Consider the following 20,888-nt stretch of genomic DNA (forward strand, 5'->3'; position numbering starts at 1 on the left):
TGATGGACCACATCCACGCTGAAGTAGCAGGAGCTGGCAAGGATAACTCCAGTTCATACTCTGATTCTGTAGGAGTCCCCATAAAATCATCTCCTCCTTGTCCTCCTCACCCCCACATCACCATCTCTGAGTATCTGGTGAGTGCCTGAAATGTGCCTTCGATTAAGCACCCTTTCCATCCTTTTAAATCATGTTGCATTAGTGCATTATTGTGTTCTTATCCATTTTTCATTTTAAGAAACAACTAAAATTTCCAGGAGGAAAATATGCTTTAACAGATATTTTGCCTATATACAGACATACAGGGCAGGTGGAGGGAGGGAGAGGGAGAGGGAGGAGGGATGGAGGGATGGAGGGAAAGAGGTAGGGAGAGAGAGAGGGAAAGGGGGAGAGAGAGAGAGAGATCCTTGTCTACTCAAAGGTACTTAACATTGGGCTAGATCCTTTGTCCTGTACCTAATCCATTTTATGTGTTTAATAATGGTAATTCCCATTACCATTATCATCAAAAGTTTTAATGTTCATAATATTACTTCACTTTCTAGAAAAACATCCACTGACAAAAACTGGCTCAAATGTCTATTCACAGATAGGTAACTATGATGAAATCATCCGGACTACACATAAAAGGCTGAGGTTGAAATCTAAAGTCTTGGCCCCTGACAGGATAGTGAGCTGATGGAAGGAGGGAAATTCAAAGAATTTCTTCTTGATTTCAGTGAAGGCCATGCTTTTGCCTAAGGAACAGCTCGCAGTTCAGTTTTCTAAAGTCACCTGGTTATCTAAGCACCTGTGTCAATGGTGCCTCATGCACCGTATCTCGCATTCACACCGAGTGATGGCTATTTCTACTGCAAGAGAATTCCTAGAAATGATAACCGAGCTAAAAATAAAGTGACCACTTAAAGCAAAGCCACATCTCACTATGATGATGATAAAGCCTTATAGCACATGTTCCTTGTTGGACAGAAATATCTTTTTATAAAGAGGCAAAACCATGTGTCACTCGTGTACATTAGCTAAAGGTGAGGAGGAGTAAGTGTCCAGCACAAAGCTTAACTCTAAAGTTCTTCTTCATTACATGAAAATTTCCACCTGAGACAAGTTCAGAGTGAAGACACTAATTGTACGATATTTTAGAACAGCAGTTCTCAACCTGTAGGCTGCTATCCCCTGGGAAGGTCAAAAGACCTTTTCACAGGAATAGCCAAAGGCCATCAGAAAACACAGATATTTACATTATGAACCATAGTGTTAGGAAAATTACAGTTATGAAGTTATGGTTGGGGCTCTACACATCATGGACTGTATGAAAGGCTAGTAGCATTAGAACGATTGAGAACCACTGTTCTAGAGGAAGGAGTCATGTAAAGTTACCATCCACTCAGAAGTTTACTTTGAAAACTCCACTCAGGCACTGTGTGCTTTGAAACATTTACGTCGGGAGGGAAATCTACAGAAAGCTACAAAAATGGCTAGGGTCTAGGAAGTGCTGTCGCCACAAGGCATTCTGTTCCTCCTGTTAATTCTGGGCTCTCTTAGAAGCCACATGCTCCTGGAACTATCTTCCTGATAGCAAGTAAAAGACCATAAAGTGTTTCAAGATTTCCTCAAATTATGTGTGAGATGCTTAGGACACATGTTGGGAGAGTCTACAAAGATGGCTTCCCTGAGCTGTAAAGTGGGTGTGAGGTAGGTGTTACCAGGTCTCAATTCCTCCCTACAAGGAAATTAGACCCTGCTCAGGAGCAGGGAGGTAAAAACAGGGCATTTCCAAAATAATAGCTTGCCATGTTACAACAGCCTGTTCTTTTCCCGTGAGTAGACTCCTAGACGATCGAAAGGGTTACTTTTGAAACTTCCCTAGTTCCTGGAGTAATTCTATTCTAAGAGCAAAGGATGCGAAAAGCCTTTCCAAATCTAGGAGAAGCTCCAAGGTATGCATTAAATAAGTCACCACTGAAGAGCTAGTTTTCATTTTGCTGCCTATTTCATTTTCCTTCCAAAAACCAAAATTAACAGCCAAGAAAAAACATCTCTTGGAAACAGTGGTGGGCTGTTTAAACCTGTCATAGGTGGCTTATTTTATAATTTACACTGAACCTAAATTTTTTGAGGATCTCCCAACATGGAGACATAGAAGCTATTTCATGTATCCTATTTTTAACTTTATGGAGCAATTTACCAATAAAGAATCTTAACAGGAGTCGATGTTTCTTACTAACAACTAACGATGCACAGTGAATACACTCTGCAGAAGAAATGTGAACATTTGCCCGCATGAGCGACCCCATGACATTTCTCCCCTTTATGGTAGCATATAGGTTGATATTATTGTTCTTCCAATATCATTTATGCAGCCATTTCTAGGAAAGGCTGTTTAACAGTCTCTGGTACTCCGAGTCTTTGAACCTGTCTAGCCCCTCTTCGGTGATGTTCTCTGAGTCATAGATGCAGTGGCTGTGACATAGTGCATCTGTTGACCTCTGCACTGTGTCCAGTTGGGGTTCTCTGCGATGTTATAACTGCTGGGAAGAGGGCAGTGAACCTCTCCCAGGGCTGATTCCCCTTATCCTTTTCTTAGGCAGAGTGGTCAGCCTTGAAAATATATATACGCAAACAACTAGTACGGACTCAGCAGGTCTGTATTTATGGGCAGACACATAATAAATAGCATCAAAGAAATACAGGCCATTAACCTGAGAGTTGCAGGGCATAGGGAGGGATGTGAGGGAGGAGCTAGGAAGGGGAAAGAGGAGGAAGTGATCTAATTTTAACCCAATGAGATAATTTTAAAATAATAATTATTTATGTGTGAAAGGATGTAGGTGATGTTTCAATGAGAGATTAAGACGTAAACTGTTGCTAAAGAGAGAACAAGCTTTATACCGTTATTTGGACATAAGTTTCCTGAATTCTATATTGACATTTTCTCTCGCCTACAACCCACTTCTACCATTCTCTATCTTGGATTCGGTGACACAAAAATCTATGGGGAAAGCACTCATTTTTTCCCCTAGAAGTTGGCTGTCTTGTGAGAATCCTAGAAATTCTGTTTAGAGGTATCGTATTTCTTTTGCTGCTTGCGTACTCACAGAAAGGACTTAAGAAAAAAAATCATATCTGCTTGTGAGTTCTCTATGCACATAAACATTTTTAAATTATTTCGGTTTGGTCCTGAAAAGCATTCCTCTTCATTTTGTCACTGAGCATGTGTCCCAAAAGTCAGAATCTGGATAATTTATGCATCGACATGTTTGTAAATAAATAATAAATAAATCCCTGTGCTCCACACTAGCTCATTGTGCTAAAGCAATGACTTACTGACATTGGTCAGTGTGCACTGAAAGGGCTGATTTACAGTGCAATTAGGTCTGTTTCCAAACAGGTGCCTACTGACTTTTCTAATTTGATTTGGGTAAGTCTGCAGGGAGCACGGACTGTTCACAAACGTGACTACAATCTCACCTCCACCCTCCGTGCTGGAACTGTGTCTGGTTTGAGCTTGCAAAAGCGTGCTCGCTGCCACAGATGCTAGAGATTCATATGTCCAAGTGTCCGGGTGTGTCTGGAAAACACTGTTTCCTTATAGCTGTCCGCCACTGTGCCTCTCGAAATTATTCAACCTCTTCTTCTCTGATGACCTCTGGGCCTTGTCAGGGAGGAATGTGAGACATAGATGTCCCATTTAGGCCTGAGGACATCACAGTCTTTAGCTTTTATTCTTTGAGCCAAGACCAATTGCTGTTTGCTCTCTTAACTCTTATGTGTGAGCAGTTAGGGATGAGCGTTGAGAATCTTTTAAAATAGTAATAAATCAGTTTAATACTATAGCCATTTATCAGAATAATGGTGTCAGGTTCTCTATGAGGGTCCATGATCCACCTCAGCATAGATTCTTGGACCAAATAGCAATGCCAGTATGGGGTTCACAAAACCCCATGATTTGAAAATGGCTATTCCAATTCCTTGCAACAGTATTGATTATTTTACTGTATAAACAATATATACCATTATGCAGGTACCATGAGCTGTATTTCCTTTTGTATAAAATTGCTTTTCATACAGTTGACAACTGATTCCTCTAATGTTCTCTGTAATTCTTGCTATTAATAATTCTTCCACCCAAATTACCTCTCATTGCTGTATGTTCTCAGTGTACATATTGTATTTCCTTTTAAAGATGTTTTTCTTAGCTATATCTCTTACAGAAACTCACTCTATGAATTTCCATCAGAAATTCTGTTGCACACTGAATTCTTGGCCTTCTTCTTGCCTGTCTGCCTCTCTGGTCCATTCCAAAAATATGTTTTAGAGCAGAAACACATTCTTAAGCATGATTTTAATGCCATGTTTGTATGCCATCTTATCTCTGGCGTTAATTCTGAGAAATCTATCACCATCTCCATTCAGAATTTCTAAAATATAATCTTCTATTTCTATGAAAGCACTAAGTATCTTTGTTTCCTCTCCTATGTTCTGAAATTTTGTAGTGATGCTTCTGATAGCCAACTTTTATTCTTTGGTTGTAATGCGCAGCCCATGATTCTCTTTGCCCTAAAGACTTGATCATTACTCCTAGGAGGTTGTCTGATTTTAAAATTAGCAAATAGAGGATTGGAGAGGAAACTCAGGAGTTAAAAGTAGGTAGCACTCTTTCAGAGTACCCAACTTTGATGCCAAGCACCCATATTAGGTGACTCATATTTACCTGTGGCCCCAGTGGAATCTAAGTCCTCTGACCATTGTGGGCACTTACACACACACACACACACACACACACACACACACACACATGCACATACACATGCACACATAGGCATGCACACACTTAATTTTTAATCTTTAAAAGGTAGCACACAAAGCAATTGACTTTATTATATACCACTCACAGATGCGTATGATGGACTTGGTTCACTCATTTTTCTTTGAAGAAAGGATCCCCTTCAATTTTTATGAAATGCTCCAGAGGATTGACATTTCTTTCTGGACTAAGGGATTTTTAAAATTAAAATAATGGTCTAGCATTTGTTATTGAGTCTATCCCCCAATATCTATCCCCCCAAATATCCTATAATAATAAGTCTCTGGAAACAGAAGGAAGATTTCTTCTATCAAGTAGGGCAAACTTTCCATTAGACTTAGTTGTTGAAGAGGCAAAACAAAAGATCCAAGAAACATTCCACTCTGTGGGGAATTCTCTAGCACATCCTCCACACTCAACATCACTTTCTATTAAAAAAAGAAGAGAGAGAAGGAAAGGGGGATGGGCAAGAGGATGAGGCTCCCAACTGATGTGAAAATTTTCACAGTATTCATATTTATCAATGATGGTACTTTTTTATTTATGAGTATCTTTCATAAAATCAAAAGATACAATGAATACAGAAACACAGAATACAATATTTACATCTCTATCCTTCGTGTTCAGCACAATATCTAATATTCCTTAGATAGTGAATGGGCTTTTAATAGTGATTATGCCTGTACTACTGTCTACCGGATATTACCACACATTGATCTAGCCACAGGTCTTTGCTTATGCCTTCTTGAGTGATGCAGAGTTGACAATAGTCAATGAAATTTCTTTTAATTAACAGAGTAAACTATAATAAGTGGTACGCATATTTCAAAAGTAAGTGTAATCCACAGTGTTTACTGTACGGCAAATACGACAGAATAGCCGGTCGTTCTCCAACTAGACTCTCTCCACTTCCCATTTTTAGATACTACAACGTTCAGTGGTGTTTGATTCTGAAATGCGTATTTTGTGCCATGAGATGCTTATGTGAATGAATAGTAGTTCAAAGTTATGCCAACAATAAATTTTAAATCACTTTCTGTCTACACATCCTATCCACTAATACCACAAAAAGTGTCTTTACGCATTTCACAGAGATTTACTAGGACATCTCTGCGACTAGAGGTGCCTAGAGTCTCCAGTGACATGAACACAGTGGTGTTTTAATGTATGCATTTCAGAAGTAAAAATCCACATGGAAATTCACTTCATAAAACCAACACCCTAGAAATGACCTACATTTTCCCAGACCTTCTGAATCCACAGAAGCTGAGCTCATTATTTAATAAAACTGCATGAAAGGATCAGGGGAAAAATAAAACAGAAATATGTAGAATTGTGGTCTGTAGATCGAAAGATAATTTTATTTTTTATTGGATTTTTTTTACTTATATTTCAAATGTTATTCCCTTTCCCAGTTTCCCGCCCACAAGCACCCTATCCCATCCCCCTCCCCTTCTTCTATGAGGGTATCCCCCTCCCTAACCACCTCCTCCTTCCCCACACATTCCCCTGCACTGGCAGGACCAAGGACTTCTCCTCCCATTGGTGCCCAACAAGACCATCCTCTGCTACATATGCAGCTGGAGCCATGTGTCTGTCCATGTGTAGTAAAAGATAATTTTAAATATGACAGCTTGAGGGCTGGGGATTTAGCTCAGTGGTAGAGCGCTTGCCTAGGAAGTGCAAGGCCCTGGGTTCGGTCCCCAGCTCCGAAAAAAAGAACCAAAAAAAAAAAATGACAGCTTGATACAGAATCCCTTAGGGAAAGTCAGGCCTTTTAGAAAGAATACATCTTATAGCCCGAATTTCCGTCAATTAGAATGACTTAGAAAATCAGCCTCGTATGCTCGGATGCAGTGCCAATATCGCAATGTTTCTGTTTACTAATAATTTCTCAGGTTTTCAGTGGAAGGTTTAACCAAGAATTAAAAATGTGTGTAGAAAGATGATGGAGATGTGTTGACACCCATCTGGCCACAGACTATGGAACAGGGATTAAAACTCTAATGATGATCATAAGAATGATTAATAGGAAATGTTTTTTTTTCCTAAAAATGGACAGAATATGGGTATAAAAATGATTTTTAAATGCCCCAAAAAGCCTGACTCCGAAATGAGGGCAGTTGAGCCTAACTAATTTGTAATTTCTCTGTGCTGTTAAATCATCTTGGAATGTGTTGGACCACCATCCTTCAACATGAGAAGAATGCTTACCTACTTGCCCTGGTTGAGTAAAATAAGTTAAAACCATGAAGCTCTTAGGAGAAAAAGACACCCGTGTATTGATTTTTCAGATTTAGCTCAAAGTTTCTGAGGAGCTCAGAGAACTGGTTTTCTCCTTAGAGAAAGAAGTAAAGCCAGAGTTCAGGCTCAACCTAAACATAAATGGGGCTTAGGAATGACACAGTAATACCACTTGGCATTTCTTAAGTTGGCCTGCTCCTTCTACACTGGATAAAAATAAAGAAAAGAAAGCATCTAAGGCAGAACCACCCTATTACAACCCCAATTTGCCCATGAAAGCAGAAATGCTCTGGCTTGCATCTCAGCATTTTTCCCACTTTCCAGAGCCTCCCACACTATAATGACTTATGCATGGAATTCAGAAGCTTTATATTTTTCTTCTCAGTGCAAGGTGAATGCCAACATGGAAAATGTGATGGCCAATTTCAAAGATGGCCACAGAACGCTGAAAGAACCAGAATGTATCCAGAAAGAAGGATATTTGGTCTGACCTGGGTACCAAAACGCTAGAGAAGCTCCATTCCACTCGTCTTTATAGGGTGGGACTATTTACCTTTCGAGCATGTGCTTAGCAGGAATAACTTGACATTTTTGGTGGGGAGTCAGAGTCCTTTTCAAAAGATGGGATTGAAGCCAGCCCAGCAGTTAATCTGGTTTATGGCTAAGAGCAACATTATATGCTGGCAGTTCCCGTGCAGAGCAGAAACTGAAAAATGTCTGCTCTTTCAATGGGAGTTTTCATTCACAGTCTAGTAATTCGTTTTTGCTGTAGACTGATGTTTGGGTTAGTCAATTTTCGAAGGCTGACTTTAACATGGATAGAACTTGTTTGCTTTAACTGGTTTAAATAATTCAAGGTAGAAGGATAGAGACCTGGAGAGTCCTTATATTCTGACCTTACTTATCTTACCTGTGATTTTGTTACTTGCTTAAATTCATATGGTCCAAATCCTAGCGCGAATCTACTAACATCCTTACAAAGAAAGAAAATGAGACTTGAACATTTGAAAACAGGTCCTAATTTCTGAGGATGCTCACATCTCCTTTTTGGTACACTTGAATTCCTTCATGGTGTTCGAGTTCATATACAGGAAAGACAAGAGGAAAGATGATGACAATTAAAATATCACAATTCTATGGAGACAATGAACTCCCTTGGTTACTTGAGCCTAGGTCGTAGATGCTTTACCTAATTTAAACATTCGCTCACATTCTAGATCTATTGTTTTGAACATTTACACACTATTTTAGGAATTGATGATACTGCGATGATATTAGTGATAGCAGAAAATACATGTATGGATAGAGTATCTGTTCTAATGCCTTATAATGGAATACACCATGCTTTCTTATCCATAAATTGTGAGTTAATATGAACTACACTGTATTGCTCTGTTTCCTTGTCACTCCTTGGGGTAGGGACATCCTGGTCACTGGGTCTGGTATGAGTTGTTTTACACACTAATGCATTTCACATTCTTCTCCATTGCTCAAGTTTTGCAAGACTGGTTCCCTGATGGCCTTTGTTTCAATACAAACCAAGCAGCAAATCAATTTCCTTAATGGCTTTTGTTCACAAAAGTAAATCAGGAAAGCACACAGAGCCAGAGCAACAAGTTCGTTTTTCCAGTGAATTTTATTAAGCACCGCAATCCAAATATTTTCTTAACGGAGCTTAAAATATTTTGGGTACTTATTTCTTTCTTCATTAATAAACCAGTCCAATTGGTTTTGTAAGTACTGATAAACTTTTACTAAAAATACTAAATGCAAATTTTTCTCTACTATTAGACTGCCTCTAAGAAATAAAACCGTTTAGGCTATTCAGCAAATTTCTTACCTCAGCTTCACAGCACAGATTAGATTCTTTGCCATGAAATACAGTTATGTTGGAAATGTATCTATAACAGCATATTTTCAATTTTTCCACAGATGACAACATGGCAGATTGCACTCTCTTCCTTGACCCATGAATTCAGAATCTTCTCTCCCCGACGTCCATCCCTTTGAGTGTCCTATGGAATGCATCTCCTTGTCTGCCGTTAAACTATGATGACATGTCTGTAGCTCTCAGAAAGAGGAGCTGGGAAGAGCATGTGACCCAGCAGAGCGAACAGCCTTTTAATTCTGATGAGTATGACATAGCATGTCACCACAGACTGGCATCCGACAGCCTGGAGGTAAGGATGGAGAAAGATGAAACCTTAAATGTGGACCATAAAGAGAAGCATGCCTCTCTACCAGACTGCTGTCGTGGGTCAGAGACAAGAGACTCTCCTGGGAGGCCAATGGGTCACATTTCACCGGAAGTGGATGAAAGTGACAGCCAGGAAGGAGAAGAGCGGTTTCTATCGCTCAAGGCCAGCACAGAAACACTAGTGCACATTTCTGATGAAGATACTGACTCCGATCTGCACCTTATCAATGACTCACAGATTTTACCTCCACAAAGACATGAAAGGGACAGCCACGAGAGTGTCAAAGGAGCAGGCTCCTTCAGGAAGACACTGTCCACCATGCAAAGTAGCCAAGATTCTCACAACACCTGGACGATGGCTGGTGAAGCTGAGATATCTGCAGCAGAAGGAGGTGAAGAAAGGAAAGATGGCGACACTATAAGTAAAAGCCTGGAGCATTGTAAGAGTACAAGTGCAAGTGAAACAAATGAGGTGGCCAAAGTAAATACATTCCAGTCTTTGAATGCGAAAGATGACATCACTCCTAAGACACAACTGCTTGATTCTTTGGTACTCGTGAAAGATGTCACACCTGAGACACAACTGCTTGATTCTGCAGTAATCGCTCAACAACACAGGAAACCTGACTTCCCTAACGATGACCAGGAAAAGAATCTGCACCATGTAGTAGAAGAAGACTTCTTAGTGGCTCCTTATACAGACAGAGGGCTGCCATTATTAAAAGCAGATTGCGGAAGCTGCCTTCTGCGGCCTCCTTCCTGCCCTGGTGGAATGTCAGCAGAAAATGACCTGGAGAGGAGTGGGTTCTCAGAATATCAAAACAAAAGCCCTCTCAGGGTCAGTCAGGAAGGTGTCATGCAGTGTTTACACGTAAGGGGCCCAGTGACCACCCAGGAGACCGGAGACAATCAAGTCAGACTGCGCAAGAGAAAGGTAAGCCTCACACGCAGATCATCTGGTTCCTTGAAATGTTGTAAATATCTTTCTTTTCATAACTCATGAATGTGCTTGGGCTGAAAAGGATGCACAGATGTTTTGTTGTCTTTACCCTGTCATGTAGCAAGTACAATTTAAAGGCCGTTCTCTTGATAAAACCCTGAAACTAAGTGAGAGTTGACATACAATAATCTTACAGTTTCACTACCAACATTGAGATAGTTTGTGGCTCTTTAAAAGTGTGTTACAGGGGCTGGGGATTTAGCTCAGTGGTAGAGCGCTTACCTAGGAAGCGCAAGGCCCTGGGTTCGGTCCCCAGCTCCGGAAAAAAATAAAAACAAAAACAAAAAAAAAAAAAACAAAAAAAAAAAGTGTGTTACGATAGCACTCAACATGGCTCACTTTCCTTGGAATTTAATACTCACCAACAGCATCACCCTGTAGTTCATGGCCTTCTGAAAAGGGACATGTAATTTTTATAAGAAAAACAGCAGTGTATTTAATCTGTCTCACTTGCATGGGCTTGTTTTCCGTTCCTTTCAAAGAGCATGTTTAGTCATTGGCAGCCACATATTTAAAACAAAAACAAAATCAACTTAAGACTAGCGGGATGGCTCAGAGGTTAGGGGCATGTACTTCTCTTCCAAAGGACCAGAGTTCAGTTCTCGGCACCCATGTGGAATGGTTCACAGCTGCCTATAATTCTTCCTCTAGGAGACCCCACGAATGCCCCCTGCCTCTGTGGGCCCCTGCACTTGTGTGTACGAGCCCCGCATGCAGATAAACACATGTACATGTAATTGAGAATAATATAAATCTTAATTCAAAATAACACTCTCAATATGGAAAGACAACGCTTTGCATGTGCTAATATTACTTTAAATGTCACACTCGTACATCTACGATGAGCAGAGGCACCATTATGTCTTTGCCTTGAAAGGGGCGGCGTACATAATATAATTATTTTATACCAAGCCCTTTGAATTATTCTACAGATTCCCCTGAGGAAGAGAAAGAAAGTACAGGGTGGCCCTACATGACTGTGGGTTAGCACTGAGCTCTTATTCATGATTTCAGGCTTCCTTTCCATTTATTTTCTGACGACACAGTACTACATGAACGGATGTTACTCTAAGGGCTGGCTAGTTTCTTCTCTGGTCACTCTTCTGTGGCCATGGAAGAAACTCTGAAGAGAACTTTGTGAAACAGAAGATAGCTATTCTTACTTCTATTTCACGGTGGCCATTCATGCACTGCTCGAGGGGGGGGAACCTTTCCAATTACTTCTTATTTCCAAACACTGTGGTTATTTTAACAAACTAGATCATTAAACCGAATGTAGTCATTTCAGCGACGCAAAATGAACTCAAAGAGTGTACGGCAAAAGTCAACATGCTCAGACTAAATCCCAACAGAATATTCTATGCTTCTGGCAAAAACTTTCTTCCTTCTGTATGTTGTATTCAAATGTCAGTGCCCCATGAAGTTATTATGATTGGAATGCTTGGGTCACATTTCCAGAAATTTCCATACATCCTATCCAATCTGTTGAAAAGAATGCAATAAGGACACAAGGAAATATTAACTGATTTATGACATAGCTCCCTAAAATAAGACAAATCTGGCCCAACTGCCTACAGACACATTAAACATTCCTGCAACATATGCTCATGGTTGGACGTTGATATCAATATGAAGAATGCAGGAAGGAATCTGCTCTCCAACGTACTGCTAACGGCTGCACTTGGGAAGCCATAGCTATATCTCATTTGCAAATTCTAATTTAAATTTTCTATTTTAAGTGTTTCAACACCCCAAAGTGTTGCCAGATTATTGGTTGAAATACTTGCTTTGACATTACAACCTTTGGCATGCCTATTGAGAAGGTGGTTACAGTATAAATAATTAGTATTAAAATGGGTAATAACTTTTGTTTTATCAGTTACTAATGAATGTTAAATAACTATAAATTGAAAATTAGCTCAAATTGTAGCAAAATAATCAGTCATATGCATACAACAACATATACAGAAATATTCATTGTTTTGTGTAACTGAAAACTAAAAGAAACAGCCTAATTTTGATCAACATATATTTAACTATTACAAATTGTATAGGAAGCTAAGCAGTCATTAAGGACTTCGATGTAGGGGCTTTCAGGATAACTCAGTCAGCAAAGTACTTGCTATACAGGCAGGAAGAATCAAATTTGATTTCACAGAACACACATAAAAATCTGAGTGTGGCAAGGCATCCCTGTAACCCCAGCATTCTAGGTCCAGAGACAGTGGGAGCTTGCTGGCCAGCTGGTCTAGCGAAAGGGTAAGTTCCAGGGACAATGAGATAACCTGTCTCAAAAACTAAGATGGGGAGTTGTGGCTGGAGAGATTGCTCAATGGTTAAGAGCACTGAATGAATGCTTTTGTTCAGGGAGCCTGGGTTCAATTCCCAGCATCCCACATGGTGTCTTATAACCATCCTTAACTCTAGTTCCAGTGGAACCAATGCTTTTTCAAACTCCTTGGACACCAAACATGTACTTGGTACACATACATACATGCAGGCAAAGCACTCATACACAAAATAAAGTTGAAGTTAAAAGACAAAATAAAAGATGGAGAGTGACAGAGGAAAGCACTCAGTATAAACCTCTGGCCTCATCTCAACACATATGTATGCCCTGACATTCATATGCATACCAAGAATACATAGATACAAGTGTATACACACATACACACACACATACATGCACACACATACATACACACATATACACATATATGCACATATACACACACAGACATATACATGCACATATATGTACACACATACACACATGTGCATACATATACCCACATGCATGCATACACATGCCCATATACACATGTACACACAATAAAGTGAAAATCACGGTACTTATCTTAAAAGATATCAATATTATTGTTCATCTGGAAGAAAATGGGGGCAAATTAGTAAGTTAGCATATTCTGGTTTGAGTGAAAAATGTTGGTATTATTTAGAAATTATGTTTTTATTTTAGTCATTGTTCTAGTTCTGTGAAGAAACATCACAACTAAGGCAATTCTTATGAAAGAAAGCATTTCATTTTGAGCTTGCTTATAGTTTCAGAGATTTAGTCCACCAGCATCATGGAAGAAACAGGCCGTCAGACCAGCAGACACTAGAGCAGTGGCTGAGAGTTAATCCAGATCCATAGGCAGAGAGAGAGAACCTGGGGCATAGGCTTTTAAAACCTTAAAGTCCATCCCCAGTGACGAATTTCCCCCAACAAGGACACACCTCCTAATTCTTCTAATCCTTCCAAATAATGCCATTCCCTGCTGACTGACTAAACATTGAAATCTGTGAGCCTAGGAGGGCCATTCTTATTCAAACCACCACTCCCTGGCTCCCTGTTATATGCTTATAACATATCACACTGCAAAAAATGTTTAGTTCAACTTCAAAAGTTCCCATAGTCTTTAACAGTCTCAATACCTTAAAATTCCAAAGTTCAAAGTCTCCTCTGAGATTCATGGCAATCTCTTAACTGCAGCCCCTGCCAAATAAAAATGAAAAAGGATATCATACGTTTCCAACCAACAATGGCACAGAATATACATTACCATTCCAGAAAGGAAGAAAGGGGGCATCATGAGAAGATACTGGACTGAAGCGAAACCAAAACAAACAAACAAACAAACCAGCAAGATAAACTCCGAACTCTACATCTCTGTGTGCGATGTCAAAGCACTCTTCAGATAGCCAACGACTTTCATCTTGTTGGCGGCAACACACTTTCCTCCCCAGGCTCGTTTCGTACCTGGGTCTGCATTCTCTTTGACAGGTATTCCAAGGCTCTGGCATCTCCAGCATCCTGGAGTCTCCCATAAACTCAAGCTTCAACTTCATAGCTTTGTGCAACAGCCTCTCTGGGCCTCTGTGAGGAGATACCTCTGACATACTCCTAGTCTCAGTGGTTTTTCTTAGCCTTGGAGAAAAATTCCACAACCTATTTCTTGTACTGTTGACTTTGAGGCCAGAACCACATATCGAATTTGCTAAATTCTGCTGTTCGATGGAACCAGAATTTGGCCCTCTAGCCAATTATATTTGTATCAACTTTCTGTTGTCAATGGTTTCCTTCAGTGCTTAAGCTTTTCTTTAATTCTTCTTCACAAATTGGGAGCTTAACAGAGGAGGTCTTGCCCCAAGATTACCATTCCTTTTATTCCAGTGAACTTTTTGCTTCCTTTTCTCCTCAAACTGAACATTTCATATTTCTCTTTGTCCAGCTTGCTCCTTTTTAGTATAGATCTGCATGTGAGTGATTACTAACAACCACAGACACGGTCAATACTAGACTGCCTTGAAATCTACTCTGTCAACCTCATTAATCTAAAACACTTCAATTTAGCCTCAGGCAGATTTTTAGGACAAGAACAAAAAGCATCCACACTCCTTGCCAAAATATCACAAGAAGAATGACCTAGGCTCTGAAACTTGTTCTGTTGGGATCCCACTGTCCACAGTGCCCTCTCTACCCCTCTCCTTGCTCCTTTTGGAGTGGCCCATTAAGCCCCACTCAAAATGCCAACTGATTTTTCTAGTCCAAAGTCTCAAAGTCCACATCCCACCAACAAGGGACAGGATCAGGACTGTCCCAGCAATACCCCAGTCCACCATACCAATTCTGTCTTAGTCACCATTCTATTGCTGTAAAGAGTTATATGACCAAATTAACGCTTATGAAAGAAAGCATTTAATAGCAGCTTGCTTACAATTTCAGTGGTTCAGTAAATTATCATCATGGTGGGGGAGCATGGTGGCATAAAAGCATGCCTTGCAGCAGTAGCTGAGAGTTACATCCTGATATTAGACTAACATTATAGTGGGTTATACTCCCAACCTTTTTCCTTTTTTTCTTTTTTAACTTTTTATTTTGAGACAAGTCTTTCTGAGCTGTCATGGGCTGACCTAGAAATCACTGAGGCAGAGAGAGAGAGAGAGAGAGAGAGAGAGAGAGAGAGAGAGAGAGAGAGAATGGGTTTGGCTTAGGTTTTTGATATGTCATAGCCCAACCTCAGTGACATTCTCCCTCCAAGGAGGCCTCATCTCCTAATCTCCCCAATCCTTTCAAATACTGTCACTCCTTGGTAACTGAGCATTCAAATTCATGAGTCTATGGGTGCCATTATTATGCAAACTCCACACTATAAACAGAAGATAAACTCTGTAACTGAATAGAATTTGCTGACTGTCTTCTAGCCAGGTAGAAGGTGGCATCAGATATTAGAATGGAATTCAAGAGATAAAAAAGAGAAAAATTTCACTTTGTAGTCTCTATATTTCTCATAAGTGATGAATTTAAAGTGCAAGGAACACGATAACGTGCAAAAATGAAATAGTATTATAAATATAAATATTTGAAATAGGTTATGCATGTACACTGTAATTATTCTCTTGTGAAAATGAAAGCATGTGTTTATAGGTTCTCAAAATGGCAATAAGAATTTTAATTGAAACTTGAGTTGTAAATCTCAGTGCTAAGTGATGCTAGTTTAAAAGAGAGAAGTCGGCAGGGAGGTTATGTCAGGCAAGCACCCTATACCTGGGCTATACTCCCAACCTTTTTCCTGTTTTTCTTTGTTACCTTTTTGTTTTGAGACAAGTCTCTCTGAGTGTCTTGGGCTGACCTGGAAATCACTGTTGCTTTCAGGCAGCCTCCAACTTGCAATCTTTCTGCTGAGCCTTCTTGATAACTGAGATTCGAAATCTGTGCCAGTGGGTTTGCTGAGAACGGTGTCTTCAGAGACACACGGGAGCCATGTTTTCATGTCTACACAATGTTAGGTGCCAGATACCAGAGTTTGCTAAGCCATCTGTCTACTTAAAACTATTTCTTAGTCATGGACTAAAATGAGAAGAGACGTTGGAAACGGGAAGTAGGCTGTGAGACAATCTGAAGGTCGAGGACTTTAATCAACTCTTTAACTAAATGCCAAAATAAGAATACCGAGTTCTTCATGCAATTTTCAAGCATAGATTTTTTTTCTTTCATTGGGATATAATCAATGTCCTAAGACTGAAATAAAATGAACAAAATAAAACAGTAAAACAGACAGGACAAGATTCTTTCATCTGCAGGGGATGACAGTACAGGCCTGAAAGCCCCTCCCCACTCGGGAGGCTCATGCAGGATGCAGAAATATGAAGGTAGCTTCAATTATACTATAACTATGGAGGTATCTTATTGTAATAAGATCCTGTCTCAAGGAATAAAGCAAAACAAACAAATGGGTGATCTCCTGAACATGTTGCCTGGTACTCCTTTAAACAGTGTGCTCTGTATCTAGATAGTCTCTCTTGGAGACCCATAAAGTTTGGAAGTCACTTATTTTACATGACTTTCTTTGTCCCATAATAGTTGTGACAATCCAGGAGAGACACAAATATGTATTTCTAAGGAGTCTCCCTTACAGAAGACTGTGTGTGTAGCATACCCAACCAATGAGCTTTTGAGCTAATAATATGGTTTTGAGCCTAGATAGGTTAAAATAGTTCATGGAATTGAAACTAAAACCACGAAAATCAAAGCAAAAGCAAGGGAATTGTAAGCTGACATTAGTGAGTGGGCAACATGGCCGTGTGGCATAGGACGAGTGCCCTTATGGTCTCTGTGAATCCCTGGGCTGAGGCAGCTCCTTCAAGGCAGTTCTCAGAGACACATTCCACAGACATCTGGAGGCGGGAGACAGCCTAAGAAGTGGTCTCTTAAACCAGAAGATATGTGAAGATGGAAAAGAGGAGGGAAAGGCTTGAGGTTGGAGGTTTTGGAAAAACTAGTGTGATTTGTCATTGATGGTGGTTTACTAATTAAAGAGTCCCAACTTCCATCTCCTGTAAAGAACATTTAAATATCTGCCAAGCTTTTGAATACTATTATAGTTAAAGAAATGTATGAATGTGTTTTTAATTAGCACACTTAGATGAGACATAAACTACATATACTACACGACAGGATAAACTCCAGAAAGTATTGCAAAAATAACAACTTTACAATGACACCAGTACCCACTTCCAAGAAACTCCCTCAATGCAGAAACAAATAAGTCTTGGCTTTGGGATTCTTGGTGTGTATGATGACTTATGCCTTTAATCTCAACACTTTGTAGACTGAAGCAGAAAGACTGCTTTGGGCTACATTATGAGTTCTGAGACAGCCTGGGCTACAGAGATACCAGGTCTTAAAAAGAGTCGAGCTGGGGAGGTAGGTCAGTCGATAAAGTGGTTATTGCAGAAGCATGTGGACCTGGGTTCCATCCCTAGAAACCTGGGTGTATTCTCTCAGTGCTGGGGTAGGCAAACTGGCAGCTCATAGGGACTCAGAGCTAGTCAGCCTAGCATACTCACTGAACTCCAAGCCTGTAAAACATCTTCTCTAAAAACAGTAAGGTAGAAACTGGCAAAATGGCTAGGTAGGAAAAGTCCAACAAGCTGAGGTGTATGCTCCTGTCCTATGTGGCAGAAAGAGAAAATCAACTCCTACAAGTTGTCCTCTGACTGTGCTACGTGGGCCCTGGTACACCTATGTGATAGACACACACACACACACACACACACACACACACACACACACACACATTCATATATACAAAAATGTAAAATTAATTTAAATAAGAAAGTGGATAGTAGCTCAAAAATGACCTCTGAGAATGCCTGCAAATGATCTCAAACTTACATACACTTTCTCACACATATGTGTGCATATATGTACAGACATATGAACCTAAGTGAACACAGACATATTCACATACATATACAGACATAAAAGATGAAGAACAAAAATACAAACTAATTATGGGATCTAATTTTTCAACCTCTAACACTGAGAGATTGGGCTTCACCAGGGTCACTGAAAGTCAACACAAAGAAAGCTTAGACAATCCCTTTCACTTGTCCATGATAGCTGGGTATCAGCAGGTCTGGACAAATGTATTGGCTCTGTATTCTCCAGGCTTCTTTTATCAATCTTCTTCCTTCTCTTGAATCTACATCCTATTCAAATCATATGGACAGGGAAATAACAAAGGATCACTATACTTCTATATACAGAAGAATCTACAAAACAAACTCATATTGTCTTGGACTTTGTAGGCTACAATTTAGTTACGATGCTATCAGGGGGCTGAGAATTAGAATCTGTGCTATGGAAAATATGTGTACCTAAAACTTTCTATTATCAAGAAAGAATAGGAATATTGAGAGATAACCACAGACATATCAAGGACTATCACCTAACAATTAATAGAGTACAGTACATCGCAGTGCATTGTAAACAGAATAACAGCTTAAATACATGTTCCACTGCATTCTACATAGATGTGTGGTACTTTGTACTACATCCCACATTTCCATGTCAAAAAACCATGCCATATATTAAAGTGGTATTGATCAAATGCCACAGTATTTCTTATAGAAAAATCTATCCAAGAGCAAAACACACTACATATACCATGTTGTAAACATTTAGTTAAAATTTGATATGCAAATTAGTTTAAATTTGTAAAAATGAAACATTATGTTATTATTCTCTTTGTAATAAAGTTAGCCAAAGCATATCCATTTCTCAAAACTCATTCTTGCTTTCCCCTGTCTCCTGCATGCCCCTATGAGATATTTTCAGTAATGTAAATGTCACAGGGACCGACAAGTGATGGAAAGAGAACAGTGAATTATGCAAGTTATGGGACGGACTAAGATATGAGGGTAGCCGCACAAATTGAAAGAAATGGAAAAATTGAGGAAACAATTATAACCACAAAGATGGTTAAACCATAGTGCAAGCCAAGGTGACGAGATGAATGATAGGAAGACCAGGGCAAGGATTGATATGTATGAATGAATTTTATTTCAATGGACAAAGGACAAGGAAGGGTATCCAGGAGACAAAAATCATAGTAACAGTATGATTTTACACTAACATCATGCTGGCTTGAAGGACAGTTCTGTTGATCAGGTTGCATTCCATTAGTTTTTGTGACTTAAAACCCTCCATGTACTCTAAGTCAAGGATTACAATTGATAATGAAAAGACATTGCATTCAGATGAATGAAATATTCCTGTGAGAATCCTTCACCCATTGAGTCCAGCTGGTTTTGTGTATTGTGGGGCTGTTAGACCATCAAGTGACTTTGTGCAAATAAGCGACTAGAAAGTCAAATATATTTGCAGATAGTTGGGGTTCAAATGTTTTGACTCATCGTACATTTGATGGTAAGAGCAACTACACTTGTGAAAAGAAGTACATGACAATGATGCCAAATACAGCCAGGTGAGCTCCATGAAGAATCAATATTTAGTGTAGATGTATGAACAAAGTTACATCATCTACAGCCATAGCACAGAGTTCCTAATGCTATATAACATATGGTCCCTTAAATCCCTAGGGAAAGTTCAATTACGGCTTTGGTTTGCTAACATACAAGGCTGTCGTTGAACACAGGAGAGTGAAAGAACCAAAAGGAAAAGAGAGTAGATGAAAACAGATAAGGGAGAGGGGGTTGAGAGGGAAAATAAAACAGGGTAAGCCAAAGTGGGACAGTAAAAGAAACACTGGTCCATTTCATAAAAGCTCTTCATTCACAAACAAAATTAGACATTAATTTTCAGAAGGCTGAGATAGGATTCCATGTCAACACAAAGGCATGGTGATCGCCAGCAGAAGTTTACCAAGGAGACAAGAGCATGAAGCTGATTCCACTAATGACAGAGCAGAGAGAGAGAAATAACATGTCATTCTATACCAGGTCCTCTGATGCCCACAGCCAGCCCTCATAGGCTGCATCTCTCTCAGGCTAAGCATAAGACTCTGGTAAACTCACACTCAACGTACTCAAATCCCTTGGAGTCTTTTAAAATATTTGTATATTATGATATAATTATATTGTTTGCTCCTTTTCCCCTTTCCTTCACATTTTTCAATATACCCTCTCCCCGTGCTACCTTTGAAACTCATGGCCTCTTTTTCTATTGATTGTTGTCACATAAATATATGTGTCATGTGTGCCGTGTGTGTCGTGTGTATGTGTGTACGTATGTGTATGTGTGTATATGTGTGTGTATATGTGTATGTGTATGTGTGTGTTTGTGTGTATGTGTGTGTATGTGTGTATGTGTGTATGTGTGTATATGTGTGTGTATATGTGTGTGTGTATGTGTATTTTCCTAAATACACAGTAAATTTGTTTGATCTGTGTGTTCCTCATGCATATGTTTTCAGACCTGGAATCTTTTTCAATGACGAAACAGCTCCTAATTTCTAATAATTTGCTGGAGTTAGATGTTCCATTGTCTCCACAACCATATAGCGATTCTTTCTTAACATAATACGTATATCCTTCTTATAGTTTTGCATATAACATATGATGGGCAAATTCACTGAATTTTCTTCTAATTCACCATTGCTTACCACGGAGTGGGCTCATTTGGGGTAGATACTCACCCTTATGTTTGCAGCATCTACCCAGACCTTAGAACCTGCCCAGAAATGTGAGGTCAGGTGAATTTCTTATGGCTAGAATGATTTTTTCAGAAAAATTATATTAGTGTTGAAGTGCTCACATAATAAAAAAAGGCCTGAAGAAAATAAATGAAACAGCCAGACTCTATGTCACATATTTTCTCTGGGGGTCCTTGGGAGACC

At 39.5% G+C, this 20,888-nt stretch overlaps 2 protein-coding genes across 2 annotated transcripts in view; both read left to right on the forward strand.

Moving 5' to 3' along the window:
• Positions 1–20,888, forward strand: part of Erich1 (glutamate-rich 1) — a gene marked incomplete at its 5' end in the record, with an annotated part of 52,793,804 nt that overhangs the window by 32,514,004 nt on the left and 20,258,912 nt on the right.
• Positions 1–20,888, forward strand: part of Dlc1 (DLC1 Rho GTPase activating protein) — a 379,420-nt gene that overhangs the window by 5,450 nt on the left and 353,082 nt on the right. For both annotated transcript variants that reach the window (XM_087589032.1, NM_001370997.1), the window contains 1 exon segment: positions 8,981–10,179. In XM_087589032.1, the coding sequence (XP_087445158.1) occupies positions 9,106–10,179 (1,074 nt within the window). In that variant the 5' untranslated portion in view covers positions 8,981–9,105.

Source organism: Rattus norvegicus, chromosome 16, assembly GCF_021556685.1.
Source record: "Rattus norvegicus strain SHRSP/BbbUtx chromosome 16, alternate assembly SHRSP_T2T, whole genome shotgun sequence".
Classification (NCBI taxonomy): domain Eukaryota; kingdom Metazoa; phylum Chordata; class Mammalia; order Rodentia; family Muridae; genus Rattus; species Rattus norvegicus.